Raw genomic sequence first — 20982 nt, 5'->3', positions numbered from 1 at the left:
GAACATAAGAGCAACAATTAAATGATTACTACATATTGCTTTGCTCCATGTTTAAAGAATAAATGATAGTATGTCACTAATGTATGTCTATGTCACTTACTTTTCTGCCAGTGTCTGCTGTTCATTGATTCCCACGTTGAATAGAACTGGCTGAACCCTTAGCAGCATTCCACTCTGAATCTCACGGGGAAGGACATCGAACAATGCGCTCGGTAATGGAATGCGTACATTAAATCCATCACTACAAGAAGTAAAACAGACTGTACTTGCCGAACTCCAGGATTCCGTCAAAACACGCGCGCAAACACATGGGATACGGTCATTGGGTCTACAGCAAGTTGGTCGACAATCATTAGGTCGACACCGTTAGGTCGACATGGGTCAATGTCAACATGGGTCAAGGTCAACACAAGCATTAGGTCGACATGGGGTTTTTCACAGTTTTTTAAGCAGACATGTGCCGATAGGCGGTATTTCATGCCCTACCATCCACTAGGGCGTGGTAGGAGAATAAAATAGTGTGCCAAGCGTAGCGAGGCACCGTGCCCAAAGCATCGCGAGCAAAGTGAGGGGATGCGGTGCACTGGAAACTGTGTCCATGTCGACATTTGGGTAAAAAAACTGTGGAAAACCCCATGTCGACCTAGACACTATCGACCTAGACACTATCGACCTAAACCCATGTCGACCTAACAGTGTCGACCTAATGACTGTCGACCAAACGATCCCAACCCGCACACACACACACAATCCATAAAATAATAGAAGACAATAATTTGTCATGGCAAGCCTCACTGGTTCTAGATATCCAGAGTGGTGGTAATGCTCTGGAACCCTTGCTCCAAGTCCACCACAAAATTAAGTTTAAAGTCTTGGAATAACCGTGTCAGATAACAGAATTTTGCTAATTATTCAAATTATAATAGCCACAATCACCAGAAATCTTCACTCACAGCTCTCCTATACTCCAACACTCAGTGACCATCTTTGTCCGCATACTCCTCTCCATCATTGGCATCAAGCCTCTAGTTGTATGTTGATTGAGTCCTCACTACTTATATTTAAGCTGTAATGTGTATTGATCTGTGGCGCTATTTATTTGTACTGTATTTTTGTTATTTATTCAATGTTATGCCAAGCTTTGTCTCCCTGTATTGTTCCTTTGTACGGCGCTGCGAAACACTTGTGGCGCCTTATAAATAAAATTATAATAATAATAATCTAAATAATGTGTTAAGAACTCTAAACTTGTGTAGCTCCCTGCAAGTAATCGGATTTACTCCGCAACTGTTGCAGATCATTTTACTGTCACAGTCCTGAGTAACTCTATGGATGCACAGACTGGCGCCAGAGCCTGAGAAGCTAGCACGGTCTTTTCTGCATACAGGACCACAGTCGATCATGTAGATCCTCCCTGGAAACTGTTGGGACACATCTATGTTTTTTTTCCACCACTAAATCTCCCACAAATGTACCATGTCTGAGCACAACTCAGGTCAAGCCTAATATCCATAGGAACACAACCCATGAATTCACAAAGATCAAAGCTTCTAAACAACTGATAGGCTGCATTCTCATATTGGGCCAGATGTACTAAACTTCAAAAAGTGACTAAAGTACTAACCAACCAGACCCTAAATGTCATTTTTCAAACTTAGCCTGTACCCTGACAGTTAAGGGCCAATCGGCTGGTACTTTCTCTCTCTCCAAGGCTTAGTACATCTGCCCCATTGTCTCAGTCCTCAAAATGACTGCTTATAATGTGTGATATACATGGGTGCACTTTACAAATCAGAACAGCCTCACTTTCCGTGAACGGACATGTATTGTTTGTACACTCTAGGTGAAATGTAATAGGATGAGAGAATCAGAAAGTGAGAGATTTGGTAAGAAACCTACAGTTTTTTTTAAAGTGGCAATCATTTACACTGCAAAATCCAATTGGTTCTGCAGTGTAAATGATCGCAGCTTTAAAAACCCTGGTGATTTCTTACCAAATCTCTCATTTTCTGATTCTCTCATCCTATTACATTTCAACCTTTGTTTTACTTTAGTGACCTGCATTATTTTCTACGCCTCACTAAAATAATCTATTGTTTATAAGTTCCTCTCTTGTCACTCTAGGTCTGCTAGTTAATCCATTACAGAAAGAAATAAAGATTATAGATCTTACCGATTCCCCGTTATAACTGGCAGCATATCTGTTGCAATGTTCGATATGGCCTGCGTGACTTTGAATGTAACATTCCGTAGGTCCATGATTCCTAGACTCATATCTTCCAGCATGGCCAGCTCTTCTCCTAAAGCAGAGGCAGGGTGTTATTTTAGTTCTACAGAACACTCAGGGTTGGCATGTTCTCAAGGGTAAGGACACATATTGTCTTGTTTAAAAAAAAATCAAGAATAAAAGGTGAAGGCTGGCGGCGGCTGCGCGGGCCACATGAAGAGGTCTGGCGGGCTGGATTTGGCCCGCGGACCTTGTGTTTGACACCCCTGTACTATAGTATCTGGTTGAGGGCATCTGCTTGGTGTTTTTAGTGTGTAATTCTGCAGTTTGAACCTACAATTCCAATCCCTTTGTTGGTTCCCCTAAAGCACAGGTTCTCAAACTTGGTCCTCAGGACCCCACACAGTGCATGTTTTGCAGGTCTCCTCACAGAATCAAAACTGAAATAATTAGCTCCACCTGTGGATCTTCTAAAATGTGTCAGTGAGTAATGAGTGCACCTGTGCACCTGCCGAGTGACCTGAAAAACGTGAACTGTGTGGGGTCCTGAGGACAGAGTTTGAGAACCCCTGCCCTACAAATTAAAAACCTCCTCACCCTCATCTACGAAGCCCTCAGCAACTACACCCACCATCCTAGTACATATCCAACCTCCTCTCACTTCACACATTCTCTCCACCATTTCTGCTCAGCCAATGACTGGAGCCTCAATATCCCATTCAATACCAATTGTAACCTGATGCAATGATCTCGCATATGATCCGATGGTGCATCCTTAAACTCAGCAGCAGATCAGAGGAGCTGGTAGGAGGAGTCTATTCACACAAGAATCCTCCTGGGGCATTAGCATGTTACCGTTCAGCTGCTGCATAAAAAAGATATGATTTCATCCTAAGCATTATGTTTAGTGTGCACTTTGCCGATTGAATTGTATGGTCAATATTTTTGCATTTTTAGTACTCTGTATTTTAGCTTTGCTATATACTGTATGTATGCTATGTGGTGAACCCATGATTTGTTTTGATTTTTTGTACAATATTCTATTTCCCCACTGTATGTTGTTTATAAAGGAACCCAATTTTCTTCTTCTACTTCTAATTCCACAAAAGGCCCCATATAATGGGAGGAATCCTGGGTTTTTTCCATCCAAATAAGTTGTCCAGCAGGCTACAGGTAGAATATAATATTCTGTGGTGACTACCACTGATGCAAAAAGCCTCAATTACTACAGTACAAGATCTAGAGCAGGCATGTCAAACTCAAATTCCCAACTGGGCCCAATAATCAAGGTCTAAGTCTTGTGTGGGCCGCAAAAAAAAAAAAAAAAGGGGGGGGGGGGGTCTTATATACACTAATTTCAAGGGGTTATTAGAAAAAATACTCACATTCTGCCATAGGGAATGAGCTAAAATTCACATTCTGACACATGGAATGTCACCAGACACCTAACACACCATTATAAATGACATCAACATCAAGCTGTGTCAAACTGATGGCCCTCCAGCTGTTGTGGAACTACATGTCCCAGCTTACCCTGCCACAGTTTTAGCAATCCATTATAAATCTGTGGCAGGGAAGGCTGGAACGTGTAGTTCCACAACAGCTGGAGACTTTTATAAATATATGAGTCTGAAAATGTCAAGCAAACTACCAAAGAAGTAAACTATGACAACCAATCTTACACTGAGGGTCACATAAGCTGTGCCCAACCAACCGGCTACCTTCTGGGGACAAAAATATAACTGCTATGTTATATAAAACCCCATTGCCTGGGACAGTACACTCATGACTGCTGCCTTTCCACCACAAAAAAATAATGTTAGTTTTACCTTTATTTAACTTTTAATAGAAAATATGGGGGCCATAAAACAACATCCCATTCAGCTGGGATCAAGAGGCCTTGTTCCTCTCTTCCCCCCCACCCCACCCCACCATAACTGCATTATGCACTTTAGAAAAAAGAACCTTTAAAATCAAACTCATTCTTACTTTTTTCTGCAGAGTAGGCTAGACTGAGATTCTGTCCGCCACTGCCACTCTGCCTTCCCTCCGCTGCCACTCTGCCTTCCCACCTCCAATGACTGCAGAGCTTTCGAGCCTGATGAAAGCACCCTAGCACTGTGCCGGTGCGCAGTGACGTCACCCGTGCACCGGCGCGATGCACTGCTGGGAACGCAGAAGCCAGAAGAGGCTTCAGAAGAAATTTTACAGTTATGGGGCTGTACACTTTAGAGCCCTTTAAGCCCATCAGCCGGTGGGCCACAAAAGTAGGGAGCTGGGGTCGGGATCGCGAGTTTGACATGCCTGATCTAGACCAATATACTGTATAGGTCAGCAATTCTCCAACTGTGGGTCCTGACCCCAAAGTGTGTCCCAACCCTCTCAGTATGGGGTTGTGACTCCATGTTGCTGACCATCAGGCTGATTACTTTTCTAATCTCAGTCAGTGATTCAAGGAGTCTTCTAGATCTGTTGAATTGTCTGTAATTTTAGACTCCTCATAATTTTTGTGCCACCACAATGCTGCCATGTATGTGCTGTCTGCAGAGCCGAATTTCCCATTAGGCACGTGAGGCACCGGCCTAGGGGCGGCACATGTTTGGGGGCGGCACTTGGATGCCTGTGATAGTACTGTCAGCCCAAAATGTACCAATAACTGCAAAATATCCACTGTACTGTACTATATTCCATCTTAAATAGAGTGTAAATGGATAGGACATGCAGATACTGCCCCTATAAACTGTCCTACTTAGTAAACATTATTGTTGTGCCTAGGGGCGCCCTCATCCCTAAATCCGCCCCGTATATATAGTATATGTATGTACGGGGGGGGGGGGGGGGGGGGCGGCCAAATATTTTGTGCCTAGGGGCGGCCTGACCCCTAAATTCACCCCTGGCTGTCTGCTGACTACACATGTGATTCTGCAGTAACTTGCTGGGGTCCTGTCATTATTTTTATTGTCTGATGGGGTCCCAGAGCACAATAGTTTGAGGACCCCTGATATAGGTCCTGAGTTACCCAGACAATATTGCCCTTGACCTGCACCCCACTCACCATATGTGCTGAGCAGACTTTCAAACTGAGCCAGCAGACCAATCGTGTACAGCTGGCGCAGGAACCCATCGTCATTCAGGCAATTTCTCAGCTTAATAATAAAGCCGCAGATCAGTGCAGTTAACTAAAAAAGATAAACAGAACAATTGAAATATCAATTAATAATTACATTTTAAACGAATTTCCAGTACAGCTCTGCTTATCCAGTGTATCTAAATTTCTTACTTTTAAAGAAGTCTTGATGGACATTGGTGTTATACAATGCTTATCATGGCATGACCACTGAATTATGGGATTATTATTTATCTTCATATTTTAAATATTTCTCTTCAAAATATATAAAGTCCAGAGAATAATAGAAGTAGTGAGAGTTGCATTAAATAGAATTCAATTAGGTGCGAGTTTGCAGAAGACAAGTTAAACCCTGTTTGTGTGAATTTTTCACAAAAGCGAACTGGGAATATACTTACACCCCAGATTGAATGAAAAAAGTTGATTGTTTGGGGGTATTTTGAGGCTATTTTTTATTTACCCCAATACTGAAATGAAATTACTGGCCCAATTAAACGAATGTAAAACTACCAAATGTCTAATTATAAATTAGAGGGTGCCCAGACGCTTCTAACGCAAGTTCAGACATTTGTACCTTAAAATAAAGACTTCCCCTACCTTTTCCTCTGCTCAGGGGAGCGTCGAATTGCTAAATGTAATTAGCAATGCAAATTTGCCATGAACACAGCTTGTAGGTCTAAACTTGCACCTAACAGAATCAATCCCCCCATATAATAAAGAACATGTGCACTGTACAGGTGGTCAGCAGTGGAAAATAAGCACATTTCCAGGGATTCAGCTCTAAAACGGGATTGTAAAATGGAAATTTGTCACAAGAGTAACTAGTCAATCACATAGTCTATACTAATGCTATTTATACTGGATTTTATTAGCGGAATGGCATAAATATACAGGTAACAGAAATGTGCAATTGGTTTTCTATTACGATTGCAATCTATAGGATTATTGTGGTCTAAGCTTATGCTACAGCTTGCAAACACAAGTTCTGACATTGGAGGGCGCTGTGGTACAACTGCTCCATGCTGTTTATTATAAGACCCGTATGATGTATGTATACTGAGTAGTGAGGTCACCAAGGCTCATAGGAAACCCAGGAGATACTGCCAAGCAACAGCACATTTAGAGAGTAAAGGTGGCCATACATCAGAAAGATATTGTACCCAATCATACAATCTCAATTGATTGTAAGATGGATTGTATGCAGATTGTGTGCACATCTTATGTACACAATCATACAATCAATCAGCAGATGGATTGTATGACTGATTGTATAATGGATTGTATGCAGATTGTGTCCAAAAACCACCAAGGACTGCCGGGATTTCAAGGGAAATTGTACACAATCATGAGCGCAATCGATCTTAAGATCGATCTTTCTGATGTATGGCCAGCTTAAGACATCTAAAAGGCTGGCCATTACTGTTATACAAGTGACCTGTGTTCATGGTCTATGTGGTATTTGAAGCACTGGAGGTGTAAACCTACCACAGCTATTGCATTACCTGCCAATCAAGCAGTTAAACGTTTGTCCCAACTACTGAGCATTTCAGTAAAAATACAATAAAAAATGAAGCACTAAAGGGGAAAAGGAGGAGTACTACTGTGTAATGGGATACAGTCGCTAGGTCGACACTATAAAGGTAGACCACTAAAAGGTCTACAGGGCTTAGGACGACACATTAAACAGGTCGACATGGCTAAGGTCGACGCAAGCAGTAGGTCGATGGGAAGGTCTACAGTGAAAAGGTTGACATGAATTTTTCAAGTTTTTTTTGTGTGGCGACAGGCGGCATATCATACCCCACCAACCACTAGGGCATGGAGGGAGAATCTAATAGTGCAGAACATAGCGCGACACCGTGCCCAAAAGCATGCGAGGGGACGCGGTACACTGATACGGTGTCCATGTCGACTAACGTTCAAAATCGGGACAAACAAAGTGAAAAACTCTTATCGACATTTTCACTGTCGACCTAATGCGCGTGTTGATCTGTCGACCTATAGTGGATGACCCGATGACCCATAGCCTGTGGAATGACATTTCCATTGCAGTCTTAGCACATCTCTGCATGAATACAGACATACCGTTTGACAGAAGACGACATCCCTGCGATACTGGAGACTCAGGCACAGAGCAATTGTGGGAGCGCTGTCCTGCATTAACAGAAACGCCATGGCTTTTTTTGCTTTGTCACTCATCATGGCCACGCAGTCTGTCAGTGTACTTAGTAGGGGGTAAAGTGCCTCACTCCATTCCCCTGGTGTACAGAAACACAGAGCTAATAAATACACCGTGCAACCAAAAACATCACCATACACAGAATGTTCTGTCATTTCATTATAAAATCATATCCAATGTGACTCTACCCCTATAAATCCAAATATGTGTAAGAATAGGGACAGTCTGCCACTGTCTGCCTTCGGTGTATATCAGCAGTCTCCCTGCAGAGGGTCTGTACTGTAACCAGCATTACCCTGCACGGTACAAAGGGGGCATAAGGAAAGCATAAACACTGGCTGGCATAGGCGGAGCGCAGAAAGGGCCAGCCTGGCACTACCCTATAGTGATATTAGTGCTATGAATAACGTTCCCCGCAGCTGAGTGATGGCAAAGTGCTTTTTATCGCCCTAAATCATAAGAAGAAGCCTGACGCATCTGCGTTTAGCAATGTCATTGGGGGAGATGACATATAGTAAAGTGGCAGGATTAGTGCTTGGGGTATTAGTATTCCATTTAAAGCATCTGTAGTACTCTACAGCATGTACTGTGATATTGGCGGTAAGAGACAAATGTCCTGATAAACACAGCACTAATAGTTTGAAGGACATAAAATATAACTGGTAGAGCTGGGCTTCTCTTCAATACAATGTGGCCAGATCAGACGCTGACCCACTAAGGGCAGCAGGATGAGGTCAGGTGTCACTAGTATAATGTATCTAGTAAATGGTTTAACTAGCATGTAAACTAAGGAGCTGCAGTATCTGACAGATTGTCAGTGTAGTGTCACATGGGTGCTTTCAATTTAAATTCTCCGGTCACATGGGAATAATTACACTAATAAAATAATAATAAAATAAAAGCTAAACTGCTCCCATGTGACTGTGGGTGAGGGTTCCCCACCCTGCAGCAATACAGCACTATGAACTCAAACTGTAACCTGCTGCACCCCACCCATGAGGCACAGCGCTCGATTCACCACACCCGTGAGGCACAGCGCTCGATTCACCCCACCCATGAGGCACAACGTTCGATTCACCACACCCATGAGGCGCTGCGCTCGATTCACCACACCCATGAGGCACAGCGCTCGATTCACCACACCCATGAGGCACAGCGCTCGATTCACCACACACATGAGGCACAGTGCTCGATTCACCACACCCATGAGGCACAGTGCTCGATTCACCACACCCATGAGTCGCTGTGCTCGATTCACCACACCCATGAGGCTGCTGTGCTCGATTCACCACACCCATGAGGCACAGTGCTCGATTCACCACACCCATGAGTCGCTGTGCTCGATTCACCACACCCATGAGGCTGCTGTGCTCGATTCACCACACCCATGAGGCACAGTGTTCGATTCTCCACAGCTATTCTACTCAGGAGTACACATAAACCTATAACTAAAATAGGTGGTAATCCTTTGTTCATTCGAGAAGAGATTTCCTAAATCATTATATACAAGAAACAAAATCATCGCTTTCAAACTTTTTAGAACTTAAAATTAGAAACAAGGTATTTTTGTATTATAACAATGGGAATATGTTCAAGTTCTACCACAATAGGGTGACATTCAATTCATATACTGAATAATAAGAGATAAGGATTTAAAACCAATGCACAAGATGCAACACAATATAAAAACACACACAGGCATTAAATAAGATCTTACTTAAAATAAGGTGCAAAATCTAAAGAGCTCAATCATTTTTATAACCTTCCAGTTATGATTAGGGATATAGGAAAAAATAGAATTACTATATAGAGCTTTAAGGAAAAAAAAAAAGAGAGAATATGTAAAAAATAAATACATTACTAATTTAATCTCAAATGTAGGTTAACTCTTGGGTCACGAATTGCATTTTGTACAGTTCTAATGTTCTCTGATGTATATAAGGAAACCAAGGCTACAGTGATCCATGCTTAAGGGCGAGATGTATCAAGCTTCAAAAGTGATAACATGGAGCGTTATAAACAACCAGCCAATCAGCTCCTATCCATCATTTTTCAAACACAGCCTGTAATATAGCAGGTAGGAGCTGATTGGCTGGCTGTTTATGACTCTCCATTTTATCACTTTTTGAAGCTTGATACATCTGGCCCTCAGTCCTTTCATGTATATTTGCTAGTTCAGTAATGCATAGCTTTTTAAAAGTGTTAATATACAACATCAGCTTAATCTGTAAAAAGTTAAAGCTGCATTCTGTAAATGGTGAGCTGTGTGTGTGTCCGAGGAATTAGACATTTATACATGGCTAGATTAAGTTCTCATGCCCTTTCCTTTACTAACCATTCTCTGGTAACTCATTACAATGGTCAAACTAACACAGGAATCAGTTGGGGAAGCATCATAACTTGCAGCAGCAAACTGAAAGAGGTATTACTAAGTGCAAGAACAGAATAGCCAGGAATGGAAAGCAGGACATACCTGGTCCGACCTCTTCTGTACTCGAGCTGCTATCTGCACAGAAATGGAGGTGTAACATGCATGATTAAGGGGTAGCAAAGTATAACAAACAAAACTAAACCTGAACTGCAAGCAAATTAGGTTTAAGCACAAGGTATAAAAATCTAGTACCAAGCTTGTAGAAGGGACGGAGCTGTAAAGCAGAAAAGTAGGAGTTTGCAAAAACAGCCAATTAGAACCTACAAACCCGGCTTTAATTCTAGTTCAAGCTACATGCTGAAAAAATAATTCTATCTATGAACACAACTTAATGGGGATCATATCCTGTAATTAGAAGCCCCAATAACATTATCATGATCTTTAGAATAACATAATGTGCTGCTTTCTGTGATGTACGGACACAAAATACAAAACTCCAGTGGAGGAAACAAAGGTCTGGGGGGGCCACTAGTGATAATATTCAACCTGGGTAACAATGGTGTTTAGACCGTCCAAGTTGAAAAAACAGTGGTATCAAATGGTAAACTAGAATTAGGTTATTAGTCATTAGGCTGACCTCATCTGCTCAATATGTCATAGGTCAACAGGGTCAAAAAGATCATCAGGGCCATTCTGTTGACAAAGAAAAGATCAGGTATTACTGTGTTAATATTTAACTTTTATTAGATTTAATAAAAATCCCCCTTTGGTTCCTTCCTTTAATGGGACAAAAGGAGGAAGGTTGTAGGGGTGAAATGTTTAAGGGGTTAAAACCATGAATAAATACAACACATAACATACACATTGTGCTAATAAAGGAAAAGGAATATCATTCCTTTTGAGCACAATTTGTATGTTATGTGTTGTATTTGTTCATGGTTTTAACCCCTTAAACATTTCACCCCTACAACCTTCCTCCTTTTGTCCCATTAAAGGAAGGAACCAAAAGGGGATTTTTTTATTAAATCTAATAAAAGTTAAATTTTAACACGATAATACCCAATATCACATAAAAAAAACTTCAAGGTCGACAGGTACAGGTTTTTTGGGTGCCCTTTACCATTTTTAAGCCACATTTAACCACCATCAGTTTACAGAGATGGCTTGCCATGCTTCTGGCAAGGTGCCTTGCAAAGATTACTTTTCCCAATCATAGTCCTAGTGGTTGGTAAAGGATAAAAAAAAAAAAGTTGTGTCGACCACTGCCCAACTTAAGCACTGTTGACCATATTGGATCAACCTATTGACTGTCAAAGTATCATCCGGTTATCTCTTCCACATATGACTGGGGAGGTCACTGTAGCCCACGGTTTGAGCGAATTTTACAGGCAATGTCTGAAAAACGACAAGTGGCTCACCCACTTACTGCATTGTGAGTGGGTGCGCCACAAATAAAACCATGCCTGAGTACAGTAAGAACCTGTTCTATTTGCAAGAGGGGATATAGAACCAATTGGCAACAATTTATAAAATGTTTTGGTTTATCATTTCTACGGCAAAGAGACATTCATAAGTGAACTAGATTAAATAAGAAATATCCTTCAGAGGAGTAACAATGCAAATATACCTTATAATGCGGAACAGAAAAATAAGAAAATGACAATACAATGGTTTAAGAAATACCATGTCCAGGAAGAGGTCCAGTCTCCCAGCACACAGACACATTTCTGGTTCTGATGTAATAATGCATACTGAAGCATACAATGCCTACAATACAGCTGTACCGCCCGTATACATCCACTTGTGAGAGCAGCCATCAACATGATCAGCATGCATATGCACCATCCCTATACTTGGTACAAAAGATCCATCTGAATTCAGTCTGATCGCTGCATACACATCACAATTCTCCCACGTGCAAATGTCCGTTTACTACCCATTTATCATCAAGTGGAGAACTGTCCGACTTCCATGCGATATGTATGTACATCCCTGACACATGCGCAGTGTGATGAAAGCAGATGCAGACATTTTGCATGCAACTCAAAATCAGGCCTAGTATGTGCAGACATTTTGGATGGCAGAAATAATAATTATAATAATGTATTCACAATTCACTAGGAATCAGCATTTCATGAATATCAGTCATATAGTGATGTCACAGGTTGCAAACTGTTTAAGCCAAATAATAATAATGGTAATATTATTATTAATAATAGGGAGTCTTAACTGAGAGAAGAGATCCAATCCACCACAAAGATCACCTTCTTCAATTGGTTTAAAATATTGCAGATCCTTTAAAACGTTAAGATCTTAACATAATCTAAAATTCAACTGAACAACGTATTTCATTCTCCACTTCATTCATAATTAATGTTCTAAAATTAATACTGAAGCTGAAAACGGGGGTTACAATTGATTTTATAGATTTCAAATAAAATAATCTACTGTGGATTCTGAGGCTGGGAAAATCAATCAGTGACAGAGCACATCACCCATCATGTTCTAAACATACTATCGTTGAAAAGGTGATGTTAGTACAGTTAGAGATTTGGTTTAGTTCTACCTCTATACACTGAATGAAACACATGGTTTGTTCTAAACCACTGAAGGATATGATTAAAATTCTATAAATAGAAACTATCTGTTCCAATAGTTAGATGTAACGGAGATCTCCCAAGCACTGGCACACACAGCATAGAGCAAAGGGTTATTGCTAAAGGGAACACAGACTGGAAAGTGCAACTGCAGTCCTAGAAATGACCAGAAGCTGGAAAGCTCTGCAAAAAAGCGTCAAGAGGAAAATTAAAATTGCATGTAGCAAACAGTACAAATATGCTGCAATCCATCTGAAGAGCTGATATAACACATTTCCAGCTACGCTTCTGATACGTAAACAAGTATACTGGTTGCACCAGTCTTGTGTTGCTTTTCCTAAAAGCCAATACTATGTTCAGCTTTTTAGTCTTTAGCCCATTGCAGACCACAACTTGGCAAAATCCATGCCCAGTAAGACATTAAACAACCAATAATTATAGCAAGCTCTTACTAGAGATTATAAACTGTGACATAAAGGACTGGAAGCCACAATTAACACGTGTAAGTCACCTAACCCTTTGCAGTACATTGCGGTTAGTGCAGAGGGAGCAAGGACGCTGATGAAAGTCACCGTCATACGCACTTGTGAACTGGAAAGGATGGCATGCAGGAGATGGTGAAGATGATGTGGTTGATATTATGGCCTCTTCATCTGAGGCACCAGGGTTTATCCAGAATGCTCTCCTTCTCTCATTACCTTTCTTGCTGGAACAGCTTAGCTCACATTGGAAGACATCTTCACAGCTGTCGCTCTGCAAGCGGTCCTTCTGTAGCAGCTTGTCTACCCTCTGAATAATGCACTCCAGGCTTTTTTCCACGTTTGACCAAACTTTGTCCTAAAACCACCACAATAAAAAGACAATATTCTATATTTTGCGGACTGATGACTAATGACAGTGCATAAATGTGTAGTACAAAATAAATACAGGTCAGGTCTCCCATATCCGGACACCCGAAAACCAGAATATTCGGGAAAACAGAATCATATCAGCCCTGTAGTGGAATCATTACGTCACTCTTGTCAGGAACCAATGACAGCTGGTAGAGAGTGAGTTTGTAGCCATTAATACACTGCTAGCCCTTCCTTAGCCTGCCACCAAACCCCCTCCAGCATGCTGCCAACCACCTTCAGCATATGCAACCCTCCAACCACCCTACTAGACCCCCACCGATATATTGGACCCATCCCCAACACCCCACAGACAGGTATTCTGAAATCTGGAAAAGGTTCAGATCCAGACGGCTCCTAGTCCCCAGCATTCTGGATATGGGAGACTCAAATTGCATTACATTTTAAATAACAGATTAAAAAAACAAAAACAATAGAAATAAAGAGATTGGTCTGCCAGCCTAGATGTAGGGTTTGCAATGTGCTTTTTAAAAGAGAAGCTTATTTGTATACACAAAATGACTGGCTAGAACTTCCTAAATAATTAAAACTACTAAATTGGATGGAGAGATGTACGAAGATTATAGTGTATCAGCAAATTGAATAATATGCAATGCTCCAGACGCATATTAAAAACTTAATTGAAATCTGTCCTAGACCCATATTTGCTGTTAATATTAACAAAAACATGAGTCCTATACTCTATTAAATTTCATATTACCTCATCTGTGTCCCCCACTCACCCCTATATGGCACACCAATTTTGTAATGGAATTCACATCTGCTTCATATGAGGTCCTGGATTAAAGAGTCATTTGAATCCTAGCTCATTTCTGTTTACGTGGACACTAGCTTTCTCTTCTGGTCCCCTAACTATTATCCCCTGCCGATACCCTGAACTCCTTTGAATTTTTTTTTTTTTTTTACAAACAACACACTTTTTAAGATGCCAGACCCAGAGCCCACTTCTTTGTTGCACTTACTCCTTTTTACAAGTCTCTATAAATATTGTCCTAAGGCATGATAACTGTATTTTATGGGATTTTCCTTGAGCAAATCTATCATGAAACAGCTTGGGACAGGACCGTGGGTCTCCTGGCTAAGAAACTTGGGAAAATATGAGATTGCCACTGCCAAAAGCTCCATTTCCATATATCTTAAAAAGAAGCATCTTATAAACTGTACTTTATACTGCGGTCTCCTTTGGCCTCTCTAAGTGGACCAGCCCTTCACTCATCCCGATAGCAATGCCTTGATCTTGTCTTCTCCAGATTCTGATATTTGATTTTTTCCTTCAGCCTATGGTGGACCACTGTTACCATGGGATATTCTAGGTCCTCCAGACCGGGCACCAAGGAGTTAAACTTCTGAGAGTGCAGCTGGGCTGGCCTCCTTAATACCCTGCCCTGCCCCAGGCTAATCAGTTTTTTTCTTGGTGCCTCAGGAACAGGCACATTCGTAGGAGTAGGGCTGTTTCAGCCCTGGTTTTAAACTTGATTTTTTATTTTATTTCAACCTACAGCCATACCACACTGAATAGGCCCAATCTCATCCGAACTTGGCAGCTAAGCAGTGTTGGGCCTGGTTAGTACTTTTGTGGGAGACCTCATGGGAACACCAGGTGCTGTAGGTTGCCTGCTGCAGGCGCTGTGCACAGTGCACTGCAACAGAAGGAAGCACGCTGTGCTGGGTCTCTGACCTCCATGGCCAGATGCCTCAGCATCTCCACAAGGCATCGGGGGAGCCGCTGCAGGGTCTGGAAGCTTCAGTCAGGTAAGCGGAGTCCCGGTGTGGGGCTCCGGCATACCTATAGCGGCGACCACCACTGGCGGAGGAGGCAACGCCGGCGGTCCCGGCAGCGGGGTCCCGTTCTTTCGGTCTCCCCTCTAGGCCACCAGGGCTGACCTGTTGCAGGTCCTATATGGGCATATAGCCCTGGTTAGGCTCCGGGAGGGGGTTATTTTTTTGAGCAGCCCATAGCTCCACCCCCAGCCCCAGTGCAGGTCCTTTGTTTCAAATTTCCTGCCTGGTTGACATCACTCCCGCCTCTCTCCTTCCTTCTGGTGCCTGTTTCAAACAGGTGTGCCAGAATGTTAGTCAGACACTGCCTATCCTGCATGCTGCACGGAGGGAGACTTGAAGGAGAAACTGCTGGCGCTGAGTGTTATGCCTCCCTGTCCTGCACTGTCCTGGTGTCAGGTTGCATATTCCTCCTTCCTCACCTCATGGTGCTGGTTGTTGAGAATAGATGCCTATATAGGGGTTAATTTTTACCCTATTTTTTCTCACTAATTGAGGTTATCTGTGTTTTTTATTTAGTATACTCTGTTACTTTACAGTTTATTACTACTGTGGTAGGCTCACAGAAGCAGATAACAGAGACACTTATCTTATGTTTGTGTCTCTTCCAATTAGTGTAGTGCCTGTCATTACCCACTGTCCTAATTAAGGCTGTGTGTGATTTTTGTCTCCACAACCCTGTAGACAGTTCCCTTCAGGGGCTTTCTGCCACAGGGCTCCCATTTTCTCCCTCTCTCCTCTCATTCTCCCAGACCTACAGCCATACCACACTGGATAGACCTAATTTCATCTGATCTTGGCAGCTGAGCAGTGTGGGGCCTGGTTAGTACTGGAGTGGGAGACCACATGTGCACACCAGGTGCTGTGGGTTAGGCATTATAGCAGAGGATTGTGGAGCTGCCGGTCACAGCCTATGTCATGCACAGCTACCTCACCTCAGGGTGATTAGTGTGATAGAGAGAGAGTGATAGAGGAAGGTTACTACTACCCAATACCATACCTCCCAACTTTTGTCCTCGTCGATGCGGGATGCTGCTCCTTCGCGCCGGAGGCGCGGCAAAATTTAAGGGGCGTGGCCTAATTTCGGGGGCGTGGCCTATACACGCCCCCATTTTGCCGCTATGGGGGCATGACCCAGAGGCTCTGTGAGCCTCTAGCCATGCCCCCAGTCCCCTGGCTGCGGGAATAGACGCTGTGCGCATGCGCACAGCGTCTATTCCCCGCTGCTTAGCAGCCGACAGGGGGGACTCCCAACAGCCCCCCCACTCCGCGGGACACTGCCGCCCGCGGGTGGGACATCGGGACAGGCCCTGACAATCGGGACTGTCCCGATAAAATCGGGACTGTTGGGAGGTATGCAATACCAACACTGTCCTAGTGTCGGGGTACATGTCCCCTACCTCACCTCATGGTGTTTGGTAGCTGGGAACAGAGTGTTAGTTTCACTTTCTGTTTTCCAGACACTAGCTAGGATTACTGCTCTAGAATGTGTTTTATTGCTTAAGATCAGAGGATCCGTGGGACACGCATCCGATCGATATCATCCGATTATCAATAGAAATCGGACGATTTTTCATCTTATAAAAAAACAAACAAAAAAAAAAAAATTTAATTTTTTTTTACTTCTGCCACTTTTGGTATATATATTGGCTGCCAAGTTTATACTGCATGTCAATTTAAGGTGTTTCACTGTATTATACACATTCCATGTTAAGTACCTCTGTTTACCTAAACAGCAGCTACTTCTGTGGTGGGCTCACAGTGCAGTAGTTTTAACTATTTATTCCATATAGATAGTTATCCTTTTCAGTGTCTTGTTGCCACACTGTTCACTTACTTGTAAGTGTGTGCGTGCATTTTCTCGGTGTGTACATATCGGCCCTCTTGTTCTACAAGGGTCACTATGTCTTCTAAAGGCCCCATCCCCCCAAAAGGATGCGGCATATTTATACCTGCACAGAGTGCCAGGTTTTTTACCTGTGCAGTACAGGATTACACAGGCATGTGTGACAGCTGCTCTGTGGCTCTACTGCCACTTGCTACTGTAAAAGGTTCAGCTGAGCCAAAGTGGAGCTGCTTCACAGTGGCCTCTACAGCGCCTCATGTTGCTGTAACACAACAATCAGATGCGTAGCCTGGTGGTTTAGTATCTGCTCTCATTACTGGCATTGATTGTGAGTTCCACGGATCGGAACCACCCTCAAGCACAATCCTGACCTAACCATGGCTCTCCAGCTACTGTGTAACTACATGTCTCAGCATGTTGGGGCTTGTGGTTTCAAAGCAAGGGAAAAACAGCATGAATTCATGGCTTATCCTGGTGTGCAGGATTTAGTGCAGGTTTCTGCATCCATGCAACAATCTGAGCTAATCTGCTAAGCGTAAATCCTTAGCTTCTGCTCACTTGCCAAATTTTGCAGTCTGACGACTCACAATCAGAGGATTTCTGCTTTGCATCAGAAATTTCTCCAAAGTCAGACACTGAAAAATGTCCCTGACCAGCGTGGCTGCGTTAGTATGGGCTTGTCCTTACCTAAGCCAGACCCTCAGCCTACAGTACAGCCTCCTTTATTCAAAGGAAGGACCTGTCTGTTTTCACGTCTCCACAGCTAGGAAAGCTCTTTAGGGAGGAGACCTGGGCACATCCTACTGTACCAAGAACTTTCTCTTGACTAGGTGTTTTTTCCTTTTAACCTTGTGAGGAAGGAAAAGGAAAGGTTTGAAAACTTACCACCAGTCAATGCCCATGTTGCACGTCTGGTAAAGTCCCTTAAGGAACCTACGGATAGATTTATGGAATTGTTCCAATTTTCTATTTATGCAAATTCAGGAGCAGTTATATGCCCTGCATTTGCTTCTGCATGAGTTTCATTGGCCTTACTTTTGACATACAGATGTAGCCCTCCTCATTTAACCTGTTAATAGGATTAAGTGAGTAATGGGATTACTATGCTGATCCCCTACTGTATTGTTCTATTTATTGTATTTCTGCTGAGAACAATAGGATAGCCAGGGCTGGCCATGGTGTGCCATGACCTAAGCAACAAAGTTGAGAGAGGCTCCAACTGTACCTTGTCTGAAGAGCTAAGATCCGGAACAAAATGTTCAGATCTTATAGTCCTCGTGGATAGTACTCGTGTGGCCAATACCTAAATAGGACAGCTTCCAAAAACTGCCTTATTACCCTCAGCGGTCCCAAAGCCTAGGATGAGGTAATTTTGCTAGACTGGGCAGGCCCCAGAGCAGAAGTACAAACCATCTGCCTGACTGGGTTTGTTCTCACCATGGGGCTTAACAGCAAACCGCATCGGACACATCGATCAACAGAATCTACTCTTCTGTTTTCAAAGGGTACATTCCCAGGCAATTCTTTTTCAACAAGTCTGTCTGTAGACATTGACAGGGCTACTGCTCTCCTCAGGGCCGTTCGCTCCCTCTTCACGGCGGGGGTTGTAATCTCGGTCCCTTTATATCAACAGGGCACCAGGTTCTATTACACCCTGTTCCTGGTAATGGCCTCCTTGCATGTGCAGGATGCATACCTGCATATCGCCATTCATGAGGACCATCACAAATTCCTCAGGTGCACTGTTCAGAGAAATCTCTTCCAGTTCCGAGTTTTGCCTTTTTGGTCACTTCATCACAATTTGTGTGATCACTAGGGAGATGACAGTGATGACAGCCCATTTGCGACTGCAAGGGATTTGAATCCTGACATAACTGGGCGATATTCTCCAATGGTAAACTCTCAGGCCAGTCTCCAGGAACATGTCAATCTTACAGGGATACAGATGGTTCATCAACTGGCGTAAGTCCAGCATGATTCCCTCCCAGCACATGATTCTCCTGGGTACCCTTCTGGATACCTCGTCGCAACAGGTTTTCCTCCCCAGGACAAGAGAGAGAGTCTGTTCAGGTCTTAGTGCGGACGTTCCTATATCTTAGGACAGTCTCAATTCACCTTGCATGCACCTTCCCTCCATTCAGAGGTATTTCACCAGTTGGTGGTGCGGTGGGTTTGGCCTCAGATCGACCTGTTGGCCTCACGGCAAAACCACAATGTTCTTTGTTACGAGCACCCACAAGAGACCCGGTGCATTTCTAATAGGCGCACTGGTGGTTCCGTGGTGTATCTCTTTCCTCCGATTGCTCTGTTTCAGAGAAGATTCAGGTGGAAAGGGTAATAGCCATTCTGGTTGCACCCAACTGGCCAAAGCGAGCGTGGTTCACAGATCTCAAGGATCTCTCCAGCACACCCCCGTGGCGTCTACCTCTACGGCCAGACTTACTCACGCAAGGCCCCTGTCTTCATCCAGACCTTCCCCGTCTAAATTTGATGGTATGGCGGTTGAGCGGCCGGTCTTAAAGGCTAGAGGATTTCAGACCAAGTTATTCATACTATGATTTCTGCTCGTAAACCGTCTACAGTTAGAGTTTACCACAGGGTGTGGCGGACTTATTTTGCCCGGTGTTTAACGCGTCATTTGCCTCCTAGGCAATATTCTTTGTCGGGGTTATTGACTTTTTTACAAGAGGGACTGGATACAGGATTGCGTCTGGCATCCTTAAAGGTCCAGGTATCCGCCTTTTCTGTTTTATTTCATGAGAGGATTGCTCAGTCTTCTGTGGTTAAGACTTTCCTGCAGGGTGTTTTACACTTGCAGCCTCCTTATGTTTCCCCAGTTCACCCTTGGGATTTGATAATTGTTCTCAAGGCTTTACAGAAGGCTCCGTATGAGCCTTTGGCGGAGGCCACTTTGCATTGGTTGACGTGGAAGACTGTTTTTCTCCTGGCCATCGCTTCGGCTCGGAGGGTTTCGGACCTAGGTGTTTTATCAGTTAAGACACCTTTTCTAGTTATCCGCGAAGACCGGGCAGTACTCCGTACTCGTTTGGACTATCTTCCTAAAAGTGGTATCCAGTTTCCACTTGAACCAGGAGATTGTTGTCCCGGCTTTTTTTGCCTTCTAATTCTTCTTCCGAGGATTCGGATTTAGTTACTTTAGATGTTGTGCGTGCATTACGCCTTTATGTTCGGAGAACCAAGGCTCTCCGAAAAACGTATTCTTTTTTTATTCTTTATGATGGGCGTAAGAGAGGCTGGCCAGCCTCTGATCCATCTTGCAATGGACTGTTTATAACGGCCATTCGTCAAGCCTATCTTTCTCGTGTAAGCCAGTTCCGGTCTCCGTTAGAGCCCATTCTACTCAGCTCGGTAGTATTGTCCTGGGCGGCGGGCCGGGGTGCTTCTGCTGTGCAGATTTGCAGAGCAGCTACCTGGTTTTCTGTACGTACGTTTATCTGTTTTTACAGGTTTGATTCCTTCGCCACTGCTGATGCAGCATTTGGCAGAGGAGTCCTCAGTGCAGTTAGGGAGCGTTCCCACCCTTGAGGGACTGCTTTAGGACGTCCCATGGTACCAGTGGTCCACCATAGGCTGAAGGAAAAAACAGGAATTTTGGTCTTACCTGTTAATTCTGTTTTTCTGAAGCCATGGTGGATCACTGGGCGCCCACCCTTCGCTCTTATCTACTGTGTTTGAGTGTCTCTCTGTCTTGTTTCTTCAAGACTCGGGTGTTGGGGTGTATGTGTGTGTGGGTCGGCTTCGCCTTTTCCTGTTCCTTGGGCTTTGGTAGTAAGTAAACTGATTAGCCTGGGGCAGGGCAGGGTATTAAGGAGGCCAGCCCAGCTGCACTCTCAGAAGTTTAACTCCTTGGTGCCCGGTCTGGAGGACCTAGAATATCCCATGGTACCAGTGATCCACCATGGCTTCAGAAAAACAGAACAGGTA

General features: G+C 43.5%; 1 protein-coding gene, 1 non-coding gene and 1 pseudogene across 12 annotated transcripts in view; 2 read left to right on the top strand and 1 right to left on the bottom strand.

Annotated features, from left to right (window-relative positions):
- INPP4A (inositol polyphosphate-4-phosphatase type I A) overlaps positions 1–20982 on the bottom strand; it is a 94578-nt gene that overhangs the window by 13155 nt on the left and 60441 nt on the right. For 7 of the 11 annotated variants that reach the window (XM_083168535.1, XM_083168533.1, XM_083168534.1 and 4 more), the window contains 6 exons: positions 13086–13338; positions 10007–10039; positions 7440–7612; positions 5283–5406; positions 2174–2300; positions 101–241 (listed from right to left, as the gene is read on the bottom strand). In XM_083168535.1, the coding sequence (XP_083024661.1) occupies positions 101–241; positions 2174–2300; positions 5283–5406; positions 7440–7612; positions 10007–10039; positions 13086–13338 (851 nt within the window). The remainder of the gene's footprint in view (positions 1–100; positions 242–2173; positions 2301–5282; positions 5407–7439; positions 7613–10006; positions 10040–13085; positions 13339–20982) is intronic. The other 4 variants (XM_083168539.1, XM_083168541.1, XM_083168540.1 and 1 more) reach the window with 2 other exon arrangements.
- LOC146060790 (5S ribosomal RNA) lies at positions 14906–15024 on the top strand. Its single transcript, XR_014470482.1, has one exon. It is a non-coding gene; the product is annotated as a 5S ribosomal RNA (ribosomal RNA).
- Positions 15944–16062, top strand: LOC146061913 (5S ribosomal RNA; annotated as a pseudogene).

Source organism: Crinia signifera, chromosome 2 (genome assembly GCF_055691185.1).
Source record: "Crinia signifera chromosome 2, ASM5569118v1, whole genome shotgun sequence".
NCBI lineage: Eukaryota > Metazoa > Chordata > Amphibia > Anura > Myobatrachidae > Crinia > Crinia signifera.
The sequence above is the reverse complement of the archived record's forward strand: the minus strand, read 5'-3'. Positions and strand labels throughout refer to the sequence as shown.